The sequence below is a fragment of the Crinia signifera genome, chromosome 2 (genome assembly GCF_055691185.1).
Source record: "Crinia signifera chromosome 2, ASM5569118v1, whole genome shotgun sequence".
In the NCBI taxonomy this organism is placed as follows: Eukaryota; Metazoa; Chordata; class Amphibia; order Anura; family Myobatrachidae; genus Crinia; species Crinia signifera.
Window position 1 is genome coordinate 224,300,641 of NC_139218.1, and position 15,598 is coordinate 224,316,238.

Consider the following 15,598-nt stretch of genomic DNA (forward strand, 5'->3'; position numbering starts at 1 on the left):
TGTGTGAGAGAGAAAGAGATGCTGTTTCACTCGCTGCCAATAGATGTCAGTGTTTCGGAGACTAAAGGACACTAGACATATATAAAGATGATAAGAGGTGCTACTTTGCTCAGACTTGTAGAGCCGCACTATAAGCACTGTTGAGCTGTTTTCAGTAGGATTTCATCAGAGGCAATGAGGGATCATAGCAGCCTAACATAATTTTTAAAATCTGGTAATATAAAAAAGGGTTCTATGAATGAATGAATGAAATTAAATGAAAATGATAAATATATGAGGTAGTGTGCAATCTAGCCATGCAGAACAGATGCAGGTAGCACAGTTATAAAAGCAAGGATAAGCATAAATTAACAGGGCATCATGTACTACAGATACAAGGAAAATGAATACTGTGATTGCAAATATATCCCTGAAAATCTGTGTCACTATTTTCATTTACATTCTGACAATGAACCAAATAGGACCTAGCTAATGCAGCTGTGTTGTTTGATTAATTAGTTTTATAGAACTAGAGGTGACTGTGATAATATTATTATTTTATTTTAATTTTAAGGTGCCGCAAGTGGTTCCAGAGTAATGTACACATGGATCTCCAATTCTTGAAAAAGTTACAGTATAACTTAACAGTTACAGTTAATAAAAACACTAATGAGTTTCATTAATAATCAGTGGCGGGCTGGGCCGGGGGTCAGGGTGCCATATGCCCCCCGGTACCTCATATTGACTAGAAATTGCTGGTCGCTGGTGCAACAGGAGGAAAATGGCCCTTGGCCCAACATGGCTCACCATCCTGCCATCCACTTCTATCACACACCCAGACATTGGGCGGCCAAGTTTCCCACACAGCAGGGAGATGAAGACAGCACCAGCTGCAGCTGGGAGCGCAGGATACTGAGGTGTAGTGGTGGGATCCAAATGACTATGGACCTACATCTTCCTCCATGGTCTTCTGCAAGTTATTGTATTTTATTTCAATTTTAACAAGTTTAAACCTCTCCATTCCCACATCAGCTGCCATTGTTATAATTTGGTGACTTTGACTTTTATATTACTGGAATAATTTTTTATACTGCCCTCACCATTGCATCAACACTGCCTTTTATGCCACTCTGTTCTGCTCTTTTCTTATATATTCTTCATGTAACCACCCACTGAATGCTATATCTCTACTGTACTCTACCTGCCAGCAGCAACCTATCAGTGAGACCCAAATGGCTGCCTCCAGTAGTTCCTCCATGGGCAGGATGTACTACATGTTGATCTATTCATAAAGGGAATATCATGCTACACACATCAGCTGTTCCATATATGCCTTGGGTCCTTGTATGGCTTATCTCCCACAGTGTAACCTTATTAGTGCGCCCAACATGACTGCCTCATCTTGTACACTTGAGGATGGGATGAAATATACCTGGATCTGATGGTTATGTTGGGACCCTACTCCTAGCATTAGGTCGCCGCAAGGACCCCATTCTATGTCATCTCTTCTAGGTGTGACCACACACTGCCTGTCTCATCTGGTACCTTTTGTGGGTGGAATAAATAACCTGTGGAATTTATTATCCAAAATGACTGCTCCCAATCATGCATTATGCCCACTCTGTAGGTTTTCCCTTTTTCCCTTTGCAACATGTGCTATTTTTTCATGTCTGTAAAGCACCTTGAGTCCTTTGGGAAAAAGAGTGCTATATCGCTATATAAATAGACTTTCCGATTCAACAGTGAAATTCCAGCAGGCGCATACCTGGGTGAAAGGAGATCAATTAATGATGGAGTAAAAACAAGTTCCTGTGATGAGGCAATCCTCATAGGCTTCAAAGGGTAACAGTGGATTAGAGCCTGCGTATGTGCAGAACAGCGATCAATGAAATTAAGCATCTGCAATTAAAAGACAAGAATATGAAGTATTTTATGTTATGTTTGTGAGAGTAACATCGCCACCGATTTTAATTGATCGGGGCCGCAAAAATCGCGCCTATTTTTACATTGGAATCAATGTAAAATGTTCCCTGAGACCCCAATTTTACATTGATTTTAATGTAAAAAGCCCCAAAACCCCCCATTTAGATAGCAAACCCCCCCTGATGGGTGAAATGGCCCTCCATTGTTAATGCCACCCCACTATTGACGGCAACCCGAAGCGTGGCGAGCGCACCGAGGCCGCGATGGGCGGCAGCACGTGTCCTCCGACCTTTTCATACCCCCACTATCCACGTCGGCGTGGAGTTGATTTTATATAGTGTGGCGAGCGCAGCGAGCCACCGAGCCCGAAGCGTGGCGAGCGCAGCGAGCCCCGTGAGGGGACGCGCATTACTTCACAGGTATACGCGTGCCCTCACCATGCTTCGGGCTCGGTGGCTCGCTGCGCTCGCCACACTATATAAAATCAACTCCACGCCGACGTGGATAGTGGGGGTATGAAAAGGTCGGAGGATGCGTGCCGCCGCCCCTCGCTGCGCTCGCCACGCTTCGGGTTGGCGTCAATAGTGGGGGGCGTTAACAATGGGGGGCCATTAACCATACTTAATACCCATGAGGGGGCATAAACAATGAGAAATTGGCCATATTGGCCCTTTTCCCATTTTTCCCTATGTAAAATCGGGTTGATCGCATCGGATGCCATTATAATGGCATGCGCCCAATGCGATCAACGCGATTTTAACTTTAAAACTAATTTAACATTGTTCTCTATGGGAAAATCGCGTTGATCGCGTCATTATAATGGGCCGCGATGGACGCGATCAAGTCTTTACCGGCAAATAAAGCTGGTAATTGACAGAAAATCGGGTCCATTGCGTCGATTGCATGCCTTAAGTACCTTAACTTAAGGCATGCGATCAACCCCGATGGGTGCCGTGCTAGGAAACAAGTACCTACCTGATTTACTATCATACCCAAATTAAAATGCAGGCAATGCATTTATCCAGAAATGCGCTCTTATGACTGCAACACACATACGAGGGGTGTGCAATAAGTTTCCGGAAGTGCTTTGCATGGATAAAGTAAACACAATCTGACTGTATCTCTGACTAAAGTTCTTGTCAAATGTGAAGGCACAGAACCATATACATATAAACTGTATATACACCATTGTACAATAAAGCAGTCAGCATGTTTACTTCCTTCATGAACTCATTACTGAGCGAAACAGAGGCCACTGGAGAGCCACAATAGTACTACAAGAGTAACAGCAGCAGACTTTTAACTGACTGCAAGCTGCTTTTGGGGAGGTAGTTCTGTCCCGAACAACTGTGCATGATTGGTTTGCAGCATTTCAGTGTGGGAGACTATCTCTAGGAGAACACTGCGGCTAAACGCTGATGACATCATCTCCAAGTGCCTATGGCTGGCACACCACAGGCTACCTGTGGTAGGCTTGTATTAATGCAAGAGACTGTTTAGCAAAGCACTGACATGTTAATATACACTACAGTATATTGTATTTCTATTCTGTATTGTGCTAACAAATTGTAAATCTAAATGATCATGTTTATCTGGGACCAATGAAACACTAGCTATACCTCAATTATATGTAATTATTTTTAATGAATAACATAACATTAAGTCATCCCTCAAGCAAGCTATAAAAATGGAGATACACCTGATAAGAATATGCTACGCTAACCACAGTCACTTACCCTCCATGAACCCTTCCATAAAATGCTGTTCTCCTGGACTTATGTATGCAGTTACCTGTGTTTAAACTAGGAAAGCCAATTCTGAGGCACTTTTTCAATCACAGAATTCTGATTCCCAGGATTGGCTTCCGTATAAAAAAAAAAAATGCCCCAGCCGCCTCACATTTACCTTGCCTGCCCGGCTGTGGCCAGGAGCCAAGCATGGGTGTGGCCGGCAGCCGGGTGGGTATGCAGCACTTATCTGGAGAAACTCCAATTCTGGGATTGAAATAACAGACATTTTGGGTCGAAATCCCGGATCCTGCCAATCCCGAAACATCATTCTCCTCAATTATTTAGTTCAACAAAAGTGATTGCAATCATACAAATCGTATTCGTATTCTTAATACGAATGAATACGACTGGTGTAGTTGTATTTTCATTTGTATTCCGGAGGATAATTTACTAATCAGTCGAATTTGACTGATTTGTATTATACGATGGCGTATTGACTCGTATTTTTTCTGATACGAATTTGTATTTTAAATACAAATTCGTATTTTTTAAATACAAATTCATATTGGTTTTAGCCTGCATGGATCAGTCAGATCCGTGCAGGCTGCAGTGTAAAAAAAATGTAAAAATAAATAAATAATTTTAAAAAACCAGAGAGCCGGGCCTGGTTTTTAAAAATTTTTAAAACCAGCCCCAGGGCCGGGCATGGTTCCCAAAATACAGGGAACCCCTACACTTTTTGTCCCCTGTATGTTTGGAACCAGGTCCAGCTCAATGAGCCTGGGGCTGGTTATGCTCAGCAAGGGGGACCCCACGCCATTTTCTTTATAACCTTTTTTTACACAAAATCCCACATGTCCTCAAATTTGCACATTTTCATGACTAAAAACGCACCATATCGCACTCTTTTGCCACAAATTCACACCTCATTAAATATGCAAATTAGCGGGGGGGGGGGGGGGAATGCAATTTAAAAATGTGCGATGTGGTGCGATTTCGGAAAATGCTATTTTTTTTCACATTCCATTAAATCTTGGCCCAGGTATCTCATAACCCACACACTGAAATGGTCTGTGAATGCAAACCTTGTGCCATGTTTGAAGCTGAGAAGTGTGCATGTGTGCTTAGTGGCCTTTTATTAAGGTGCGTACACACGGGGAGATATATTGCTCAGTTTCTCCGGTGCCGGAGGTAATCAGCTGGTCGCAGGAGACCAGCGATTAGAATGGGGCTGAAAACGGGAGCACGCACCCGGCGATTTATCGCTGGGGCACACTCCCATCACTGGCAATATGGTCGCTAGCGACCATATTCCCAGCAATTTCAGCCACTATCGCCCCTGTGTGTACACGGCTTAAGTCACACATTTGTGATTTTGATCAGCTGGGGGTTATTTTCTGATTTCTTCCTCATGTGTAAAATTCTAAGATGTGAAATACACTTTCCAATCAAGGTGTATTATTTTGGCCAATTTTTTTACGATTCGTAAGCGTTTACGATTCGTATTCGTATTTTTTACAAATACGAATTGTTAGTAAATGACTAAAGTACGTTGTTTTAATGTTAAAATAGGCGTATTCTATCGATGTCGTATTCATTCGTATTATAAAATACGAATACGCCATGTATACACCATGAATACACATCACCGTATTTTCAGGATAGTAAATCCTGAAAAACCGAATACGCATAAAAAAAATCATATTCTGCTGTACGAATACAATTTTTTTAATACAATTTTACCTTGGTAAATTTCCCCCTCTGTGTCCAGAGCAAAGTATTGTGTGCCTTTTTTCTGCTTTCAATACTATGTATATGCTGATGACACACAACTCTCCTTCTCTTCACTCTAACTCCATCCTCTCACATACCTCCAAATGCATGTGAGCCAACTTCCTGAAGCTAAACATGGCCGAGACCGAACTTACTTATCCCCCATTGAGGGGTCCTTCCATCTGTCCCCTAAGGTCGCTGTCTCATGTCTTCACTCTCTTCTTCTTTCCCCACATTCAGGTCATTGCTCAGACTTGCTGTTTCCAGCTCCAGAACATTGACATTTACCACTTATGACTATTGTTATCTCATCCTCTCTGCTCTCACTCTTCTCACATTTCAATTGATTATTAAGGCTGCTACCTACTAACCTCATTTTCCTTACCCATTGCATAGCCTCTGGCCAAAGGTCGACACACCAAAAATGTCGAAATGCATTTGTTCGTTATAGACAAAAGGTCGACACAAGCAAAAGTTGACATGGAAAAGGACTTTATACTTTAACATCCCAGTGGACATGAAGGGGAAATATAATAGTATGCTGAGTGCAGCGAGGCACCGTGCCCGAAGCGAGGGGAAGCGGAACACTTATAAGGTGTCCATGTCGACATTAACACAACAAAAGATAATACAAAAATTAATGTCGACCTTTTTTCACATTGAATTCTTTCCATGTGGACATTTTGCTTGTGTCCACCTTTTGTGTATGTCGACCTTTTTGGTGTGTCGACCTTTGCCCTGTTGACCAATAGTGGTTGACCTGATGACTATGGACCTTTTCCCTGTCACACTACCCCTCCACACTCCATTCCTCCGGGATACAGTCACTAGGTGTACAAGCATTAGGTCGACATGCATGAATGTGGACATGAGTGAAGGTCGACATGGGGTTAGGTCGACAGGGTCATTAGGCCGACACAAGCATTAGGTCAACATGGGGAAGTTTGACAGTCAAAAGGTCGACATGGGGTTTTTCACTGTTTTTCTAACCAACATGTGCCGACAGGCGGTATTTCATGCTCAACCATCCACTAGGGCATGGTGGGAGAATAAAATAGTAGGGACGCTTTTTAGTGTCCATGTCGACTGTTTCGACATTCGGGTAAAAAAGGTGAAAAAACCCTAATGTTTGTGTCGACCTAACCCCATGTCGACCTTCATGCATGTTCACCTAGTTGTTGTCTATCCACCATCTCTGCTCCTCCTCTGACAAGTACCTATTCTTCATGCAGTCAGATTATTAACTAGTGCCCCCAGCTTATATTCCCTTTTTTATCAAAGCATAGCACTCCCCCTGATAACTCAATACTGTTCTCCACCCATCCACTACATACAGTATACATACTAGTTTACTCTCTGTTTTTTTCTATCATAATAGTATATAAGCTCATTCAGACATGGAAGCAGTGTCAGATTTATAATGGGTGCCCATTTTTAAAATACTTGCTCTCCAGAGTCCAGTGACAGCAGCACTGTGGAAATCGGCTGAAAAATGTCCACCGTGCCATTTTTCTGGAGATATGCACATGCACAGTGGAGTCTGAGCACTGTAGTGCTCAGACTCCACAATGCTGCTGGTGCATAGATCACCAAGAAAATGGCTTCTCTGCCATTTTTCTGGAGATCTGTTTCTGTGCACATGCAGTAGGGTCTGAGTGCTCTAGTGCTCAGACCCTACTATGCTGCACTACTCTAGGCAGAGAGGATGGGGACTGGACAGAGGAGGGCTGCACACAATCTCTCTTAAAATGCCTCGGCAATGGAAGGTCACCCTTTTCCAATAACTTTTCATATCACCAGTGTTCTGTTCCTGTCTCCTTTTCCTCTTCAGTAACTCGGACTCTCTTTGCTCACAGGATTTCTAGGATTCCCACCCATGATTTGCCTTTGCTTCCTTTATAGTGTTGCTGTAAGACTGTTTCTGCCATTCTGACCTATCCAGTCTGTGATGTGATATTAGTGCTTGCTATGGCACGAAACGTCCATATTAATATTGCTACGAAAAGCTGCAAAAGATAGGTGCTGCCAATGTAAGTATACTTACCTCAGAACATTGATTCTTTCCGGCCATGTGAGCCCAGTCATGTGGGCTTCTACATTTCTGATCATGAAGCCTCAAGTCCCCTCCTGCATCAATGAGTTTGCTCATGACCATCTGGTTACAGGAAAATGCTGCAGCATGAACAGGGGTGCTATAATCAAAACAGCGGCTGGAAAATAGTACAAAACACTAAAGATTATAAATTTGCGGGGTAGGTTACTCATTATGTGGGAAAAGTGGAATCAGCACCACTAACTGTGCACCTTGGACAAATCAAGTTGCACTGCAGGTAGGGTTTGGTGCTCGGAGCACTAAAGATAAGTGCGCATGTATTATGACCAGGCCAGCAGGCAGCTCCTGTGTGACACAGGAGCTGCCTGCTGGCCTGGTCATAATACATACGCACTGATCTTTAGCGCTCCGAGCACCAAACCCCACAAGTACTTTTAGAATTGGAGCAGCTTACAACCAGAGCGCGGTCAATAAACAAAAACTGCACTGCAGGTGGGGCAGAAATAAAATGTACATTTTTATTTGAGGGATGTGCCTAAACTGAAATGGAAAAAGCTGGACAGTATTTGTGGGCTACATGCAAATTGACTCCCATTACATTTCAACATGGTTCACCCGGCCAGTCTTGTGACAGTTTTTTATTTTTATTTCTCCTGCTCTCCCTGTCGCTGACTGGCTGCCACCCGCTGCCCGCCCTCACCTCAGCAGCTGCTGCCTTCCCCGTTGCCCAGACCTGCAGATAGGTGTGCACCAGTGGTGAGTCACTGCTGGCACACACCTACGGAGATCAAACCCAATACCTGACACCACTTTTGGCAGATAATCCAACCTAGTGTGTAACACCGCTCTATCATCATAGAACACCAGAAAAGGCGAACCATAAGACAAGGCCCCTAAGTCAGACACTCTGCAGACCGATGCAATGGCTAACAGGAAAAAGGTTTACCAGGTAAGCCATGGAAGATTGACTAATTCCAACAGCTGGATGCTGTTGCTGGCACAGAACCAGGGGCAAGTCGCACGGCTGTACTGCAGGAAGAACTGGAGGTTACAGATACAACACTCTATGCATAAAAGTGCGAATTGTGGAAGAAGCTGCCACACGCCACTGAAAGAGAACAGATAGGGCCGATACCAGTACTTTCAGGGAGGCACAAGGCAAGCCCAAATCCAACATTTTTTCATGAAAGCCAGCAACGCTGGCGAGATGGTAGATTCTTATAGCGTGTAGGTTATAGCGGTGTAATTCACACCATTGGAAATACTTGTGCCAAATCCTAGCAGATGACGGTTTAAACCACGCATGTCCAACCTGCGGCCCTCCAGCTGTTGTGAAACTACGCATCCCAGCATGCCTTGCCATAGTTTTAGCATTCCCTAATAGCAAAACTATGGCAAGGCATGCTGGGATGTGTAGTTTCACAACAGCTGGAGGGCCGCAGGTTGGACATGCGTGGTTTAAACTATTCAAGACTCTCCACATGTGTCATAGTTGCATTGCAACTTATGGGGCATATACACCTGCACTGGCGATTCTCCAATCCCCCGACCCGCTGACACTGGCATTCTGCATTGATCAGAAGCACCAATCGGGCGGGTTGATGATGTCAATCCATTGGTGGATTGGGGACATTAAGCCCCAATTCTAGGATAACCATCAGCTTTGGAAAATTAGGATTTTAAGCATGTTTTATATCCCTGATCCCCCGAAGCGATGGTCAAGGGATTGAAGAATCTCCCAGATACACCGCAGGTGTATGGGCCCATAACATGCCTTTTCCGCAAAGAAAACAAAAATGTCAATCCATGCTAGAAGATTATAACAAGACCTGGCATGCCAAAAGGGGCTGTTTGGCTTGACTGCAACACAGATGTATGAGGACATACTGTATCTGTATAAAGCCACAAAGCGCTAAACTCAAGTTCTGAGTTCAACACTTATTAATGCTCACCACCTCGGGAAGCTGCGAGCAGAAAGGACAGTGCCGGCGGCACTGGTGCTTGAATGTCAGATCCATTGAATAGCTGCTGCAAGTGCCCTCTAGTGGTGGGCACCCAAACAACAATTTTATTGCCCCTCTAGTTTCTGATAGCAGTCGAAATTATCATTTAACCGGGTAACCAACTTTTTTAACATATAATAAACTTAATAACTATAATTAATAATATATCATGTTTATTGTACTTACTGGTTAGGGTTGGCTCCAAATGTCAAAAGCAAATCGACAATCTTTTGTAGACCAAGCAGTGCAGCCACATACAAAGGTGTTTGCCCCTCTGAATTTGTTGAATTTAAATCTACATCTAGATAGAAACACACAATAATTATACTAAAATATTCTCTACAAAGAACAATAATGTGCAGGGTGCTAGTAGTCCAAGATACCAGAGCAATCTGCACCTCCTGGAGCTTGATTAATGCATTAAACACCAAAGATCAATAAATTTATGGAGATTAATTAGAGACCACTGCTGCTGCTGCAAGTGTCACTATTGACCTTATTCTGGTTGGTTCGGATGGCTCCGAATGCGTACGGATGGGCGATGGTTGGTGTTTGCGCATGTGCAGAGGCGTATCTGCGCATGTGTGAAAGCTGCGCACGTCCGAATACGGTGTGAATTCTGTACAATCCGAACAGGGGGTGGAGAGGGGCGTGAAGAGTTGTTTGGGCTCATTACCATAGGCGTTCCCATGAAAACGGTGGGCTTACGTTTGGTAATGCGGCCGTGACGCACGTGTGGGAGGCGGACATATGACATAGCCGGATGCCAGCTGCCCGCCCATATACCTGCTTTTGCACGGAGAAATGCCAGAGTGGTCTGGAGCATTCGGTGGTGCCTGACCGCTCGGTCCAGCATTCGATGGTCGGCGACCATTGAATGATGGGGGAGGTTCTCACAGATGGAGTAGGTGTTCACATGGAAAATCCACTTGCGGTCCGTTCGGTCGGCATATTACCGCATTCGGATAGTGTGAGCGATTCGTACGGAAGGTGGGGCTAAGAACACTCGGTTCCAGTCTGCAAATACGCATCCGTCAGAACCAACCCGAATAAGGCCCTATGAGTCTGCTTGGGACTTATAAAAGTGAAAGATAAAGAAAAAGGAAGGTGAGACACTATTGCGCTGCTCAGTGAAATGTATTAATTAAATTGTGAATATAAATGTACTCCTTGCTGAATAAAATGCACACTGGACACACTGTAAAAGTTTTATATAAAGTTGCATAGATTCAAACAATACATGATTAAAAACAATTCATAGGCATGGAAAAAATATTCTAATATCAATACAGTATAGCACGTTTGCACATTGGATCCATATGATGTACACCATAGACAGTCGCTGACTGATAGTGACTCAAAGTTAATGAGAAATTGCCAAGCTGGTTAGTAAAGCAATCAAAGGTTGAGAAGCCGATACAAGCTGTATTAGTAATGGCAGTTTGTTAGGTCCGGCACCCGGCCAAATTAGCATGTAGGTGATCCACGCAGAGAGTCAGTGGGCCAAAAGGTTCACAAGCATGGCTCATACAATCAGAGTCATGTGACACTCCTTCCCTGACTAGCAGAGAAGAGAGGTGCAGCTTCCGGGGATGCAGGACCATTTGTCTACAACAAGAAGATAGACAGCCATTAGGTCGACACCATTAGTTCGACAACTCAATAGGTCGACATGCCTTTAGGTCGACATACCATTAGGTCGACATACTATTAGGTTGACATGCCATTAGGTCGACAGTGTCTATGTCGACAGTCAAAAGGTCGACATGTTTTTTTCACTGTTTTTTTTTACCCAAATGTCGACATGGACACAATTTGAAGTGAACCGCAGCCCCTCGCATCGCTCGCTTTGCTTCTGGCACGGTGCCTCGCTGCGCTCGGCACACTATTATAATCTAACTCCACGCCGTAGTGGATGGTAGGGCATGAAATACCGCCTGTCGGCACATGTCGGCTCAAAAAACAGTAAAAAAACCATGTCGACCTTTTGACTGTCGAGCTAGACACTGTTGACCTAATGGCATGTCGACCTAATGGCATGTCGACCTAATAGTATGTCGACCTAATGGTCTGTCGACCTAAAGGCATGTCGACCTATTGAGTTGTCTAACTAATGGTGTCGAACTAATGGCTGTCTATCTTCTTGTTGTAGACAAATAGTCCGGATACCGCTTCCGGGCGGCCCATGGCAGTGAAGATGCTGGGAGCCACAGAAGTTTCCAGTGGCAGACTGGCGGGCGGCTGAAGAGAGCGGTGGACATCCTTTTGCACAATTCTGTCACTACTCTGAAAACAGTTCGGGCTATTCGGGCAATTTATTAATGGAGTAGCTTAGCAGATGTGAGCAGATTGGTAGTTGCTGGCAACCTGTAAATTAAAAAAAATATTGCTCCTATCCTTTTGATCCTAGTAGGCCAGCCCCCTAGTTAAATGAAGCTTCAATCATACAATCATGCAGCAGATGGATTGTATGACGGAGTGTATGACAGATTGTGAGTACATCGCTCACTCCGTCCGAATGCGGTAAGCCGCTGACCGCACGGAGCACGAGTGGATTTCTCATGTATACACCTCCTCCATCTCTGGGAACCTCCCCCATCATTCGATGGTCGCAGACCATCGAATGCAGGACCGAGTGGTCAGGCAGCTCCCGCGAGCTCAGACCACTCTGGCATTTCTCCGTGCAAAAGCAGGGATCTGGGCGGGCAGCTGACATCCGGCAATGTCATATGTCCGCCCCCTACACGTGCGTCACGGCCGCATCACCATACGTACGCCCAACGTTTTCATGGGAACGCCCATGAAACGCGGGGCGTATGCATATGTTAATGAGGCCAAACAGCCCTTCACGCCCCTTTCCTCCCCCTGTTCATAGTGTAAACAATTCATGCGGAATTTGGACGTATGTCCCTTTCGCACATGCGCAGATATGCCTATGCACATGTGCAAACACAAAACATCGGCGGAACGAACGCACCCGGACATATCCGCACCAACCAGAATAAGGGCCTGTGTGTTCAAAACCCACCAAGGACTGTCGGGGAGTTGAAGGGAAATTGGACACAATCATGATTGTAAGACCGGTCTTTCTGACATATGGGCAGCTTTAGATCTGCGGCGCACCAGTACGGGAAGAGGGTGGGCAGCTGACATCCGGTGATGTCAGCTGCACGCCCACCCTATGAATCACCATGGGAACACCCAGCATTTTCATGGGAACGCCCATGAAATGCTGGGTGTTCCCATGGGCGCTACCCATGGCTGCAGGCCTATGCCCCCCACCCGCACTGCTACGGCAAATAATCAATTTGCTAAGCCCACTCGCACAAAGCGGCTGCACATACGCATAAAAGTTTATACTCATGCGCAGTAGCTAAACATCGCTACCCTGTCCGAATGCGCATGGCAGCAATCAGACATACAGATGCATAAAGAGGTAGTAAAACCACTTAAAATTAGTACAGTATAGAAAGAGAATTATTAAAAAAGTAATTGCCCCTTTCCTGGATTGTAATCAGTCTGATCCTGTCGTGTCTTCAGCAATGGGTGTGGTACGGGAGTGTGACAGTTGGGATTCCAATGGTAATCAGACTGACATTGGAATTCCGATTGACGTAACACATTAAATGCGTTCAAGGCAAAGTTGGACAAACATTTACTGGAGAAAAACCAAATATAATTTGTCTGTAAAATACCAGAACCTACCAAATCAGCAATGGATATCTATACCAGGTTGAACTAGATGGACGCAAGTCTTTTTTCAGCCTTACCTACTATGTAACTAAGGGCCTTATTTTGGTTCATTCTTTCTGACAAAATCCTTCTTAGATGGACAAAACCATGTGCACTGCAGGGGGGCAGATGTAACATGTGCAGAGAGGATTAGATTTGGGTGAGTAATTTTGTTTCTGTGCAGGGAAAATACTGACTGCTTTATTTTTACACTGCAATATAGATCTCACTTTGAAGTAAAACCCCACCCAAATCTAATTCTCTCTGCACATGTTACATCTGCCCCACCTGCAGTGCACATGGTTTTGCCCATCTAAGAAGGATTTTGTCAGAAAGAATGAACCAAAATAAGGCCCTATGTAACAAAGAAGCTTGTTGCGTTCACCACAGGTTCTTTTCTCCCTCTATGGGGGTTGTGGAACCCCACGAGGGAGAATAGCCCTTGTAAATCGGGATCCCAACAGTCGGGATTCTGACGTCATTCTACTGAATGTCAGAATCCCGACTGACTGGCACCCTTCAGCAATACATAGATACCTCCTCTGAGCTCCTTATCGGAGTTCATCTGCCTTTTTCATTTGGAAAACCTGTAACCTGCTGATAGTACTCTGTGCTAACGCTAATCTGGACTGTGAATATCTAAGTATTTTCCTGTAGTGATCATGATTTGTGCCTTTTGAAGAAAAACTGTGTGGTATTTCAATTAAGTATTTTTTATTGAGATTTTTGAAAAAGAAAAAACAAAACTCCCAGAGCCAGTATGGGGAGTATCAGACACATATTGCAAGTATCACAATTGACACAGTCATAGACAATTAGGATAGCATGGTAGATACCAAAGTATTAAGGGTATTAACACTGTACTAAGAAGTGGTCATGGATTGAGCGACCGAAGGCGCCATTCTGAGTCACCCAACCCACCCCCAATGTTAGGAGAATAGCCATAGAAGTGACAGGATCGTACATCAGCATTACAATTATTAAATATATATATATATTGTCAATTAGAGAGAAAGATACAAGAAAGAAAACAAGGATATATACCATAATCGTGTCTGATCAGTCGGATAGAAGAATAAAAATAGAGTTAAATAAAATCAAACTTCCCAACACAAACCACCCCAGAACCCCCCACCCTGTATGGCCTAACCCAACCCTAGGCATACTTGGATCCCAATAAACTGCACCCTTCCCCAAACCTATATTAAACTACACTAACTTAAGAGGGATTAGATTAGTGGCCATCAGCTAAAAATTAAGCTAATCACGCCAAATAACTAACCTACCCCTCCCACCCCACCCACCCTTTCACCCGGCTATGTAAATATGCACATACAGCACCGCAGCGGAGGAGCAGGGAGATGACAGGAGGCAGGATGGCGCCCAGCAACCTGGAGCGCGGCAGGCCGGCGCGGCAAAGCTGCACACGGAGGGATCTGAGGAGACCAGCGGGCAGCACAAGTGAGGCAGCACAGGCTCCAGAAGGTAGCGGGCGAGAGGCAAGTCACCGGGGTCCCTGGGGCAGGAGTATTAATAAGGATTTTTGCGGAGCTCACCCCAGTCGCGTCCTCTCACCTAGCAGGCCAAGCCATGCCCGTATTTCACTGAAGTGCAATTAATATGGAGTATTCTGAAGGTAGTCTTAAGTTCTGTACACTCTGGGCAATAAAATGAGCGCTATCACTCATTTAAGCCATTCTGAGCTATATTGCTCATTTTATCACCCAGATGCATGCACCAATGGGTCGCTAACGGCCTCCTCCGCAGATATTGTGGGAGATCATCAATGAAATCCATGATCCAGAATGCAGCAAGGCCCAAACTCCCCCCTCCCCTCCCGCATGGTTCATTGCCCATTGTATGCGCTTGCCGATTTTGAAACTACAAGTCCGAGCAGGCCCTTTAAAGCCCCGCATGCCGCAATATGGTAATATTGTAGATTGATTGCTGAGTGAGCACCTACAATATTCTTGGGCCTGACTTGCTAGAATGTTCTGGTAGCATTATGGCTAAGTTCCCTATTAATTTAAAGGGTAATATTCTCTCTCAAACTAACGTCCCAGCTTTCAGCTCCCATGCCCCTTCAATCTCTTTGAGAGACTTTCCTACACTTGTCTCACACATGTTCTAAACTCACACAACTTATTGGACACACTTGAATCAGCATTGCCCATATACAGGTCCGATTTGGGCCGATTTCACCCAATTCCGATGGATTGGACCGATACATTGGGTGAAATTGGGGCAAAATGGAGGTGTTTGACATCAGATCAGATCCCGTTCACATTGGATTGGATCCTGAAGACCTTATGTGCAGCCCATAAGATAAATCTAGAATCGAGCCATCAGTGGCACACATCGCATCTGATTTCTCCTGACACCCCCCCCCTCCCCCCCACCCCCCC

The 15,598-nt window shown here is 44.7% G+C and overlaps 1 protein-coding gene across 18 annotated transcripts in view; it reads right to left on the reverse strand.

Moving 5' to 3' along the window:
- TEX14 (testis expressed 14, intercellular bridge forming factor) overlaps positions 1 to 15,598 on the reverse strand; it is a 165,425-nt gene that overhangs the window by 120,039 nt on the left and 29,788 nt on the right. For 16 of the 18 annotated variants that reach the window (XM_083173882.1, XM_083173875.1, XM_083173877.1 and 13 more), the window contains exons 3-5: positions 9,648 to 9,762; positions 7,450 to 7,615; positions 1,745 to 1,878 (exon numbers count right to left, since the gene is read on the reverse strand). In XM_083173882.1, coding sequence (XP_083030008.1) covers positions 1,745 to 1,878; positions 7,450 to 7,615; positions 9,648 to 9,762 — 415 coding nt within the window. Of the gene's footprint in view, positions 1 to 1,744; positions 1,879 to 7,449; positions 7,636 to 9,647; positions 9,765 to 15,598 lie in introns of those variants that run through there. The other 2 variants (XM_083173888.1, XM_083173889.1) reach the window with 2 other exon arrangements.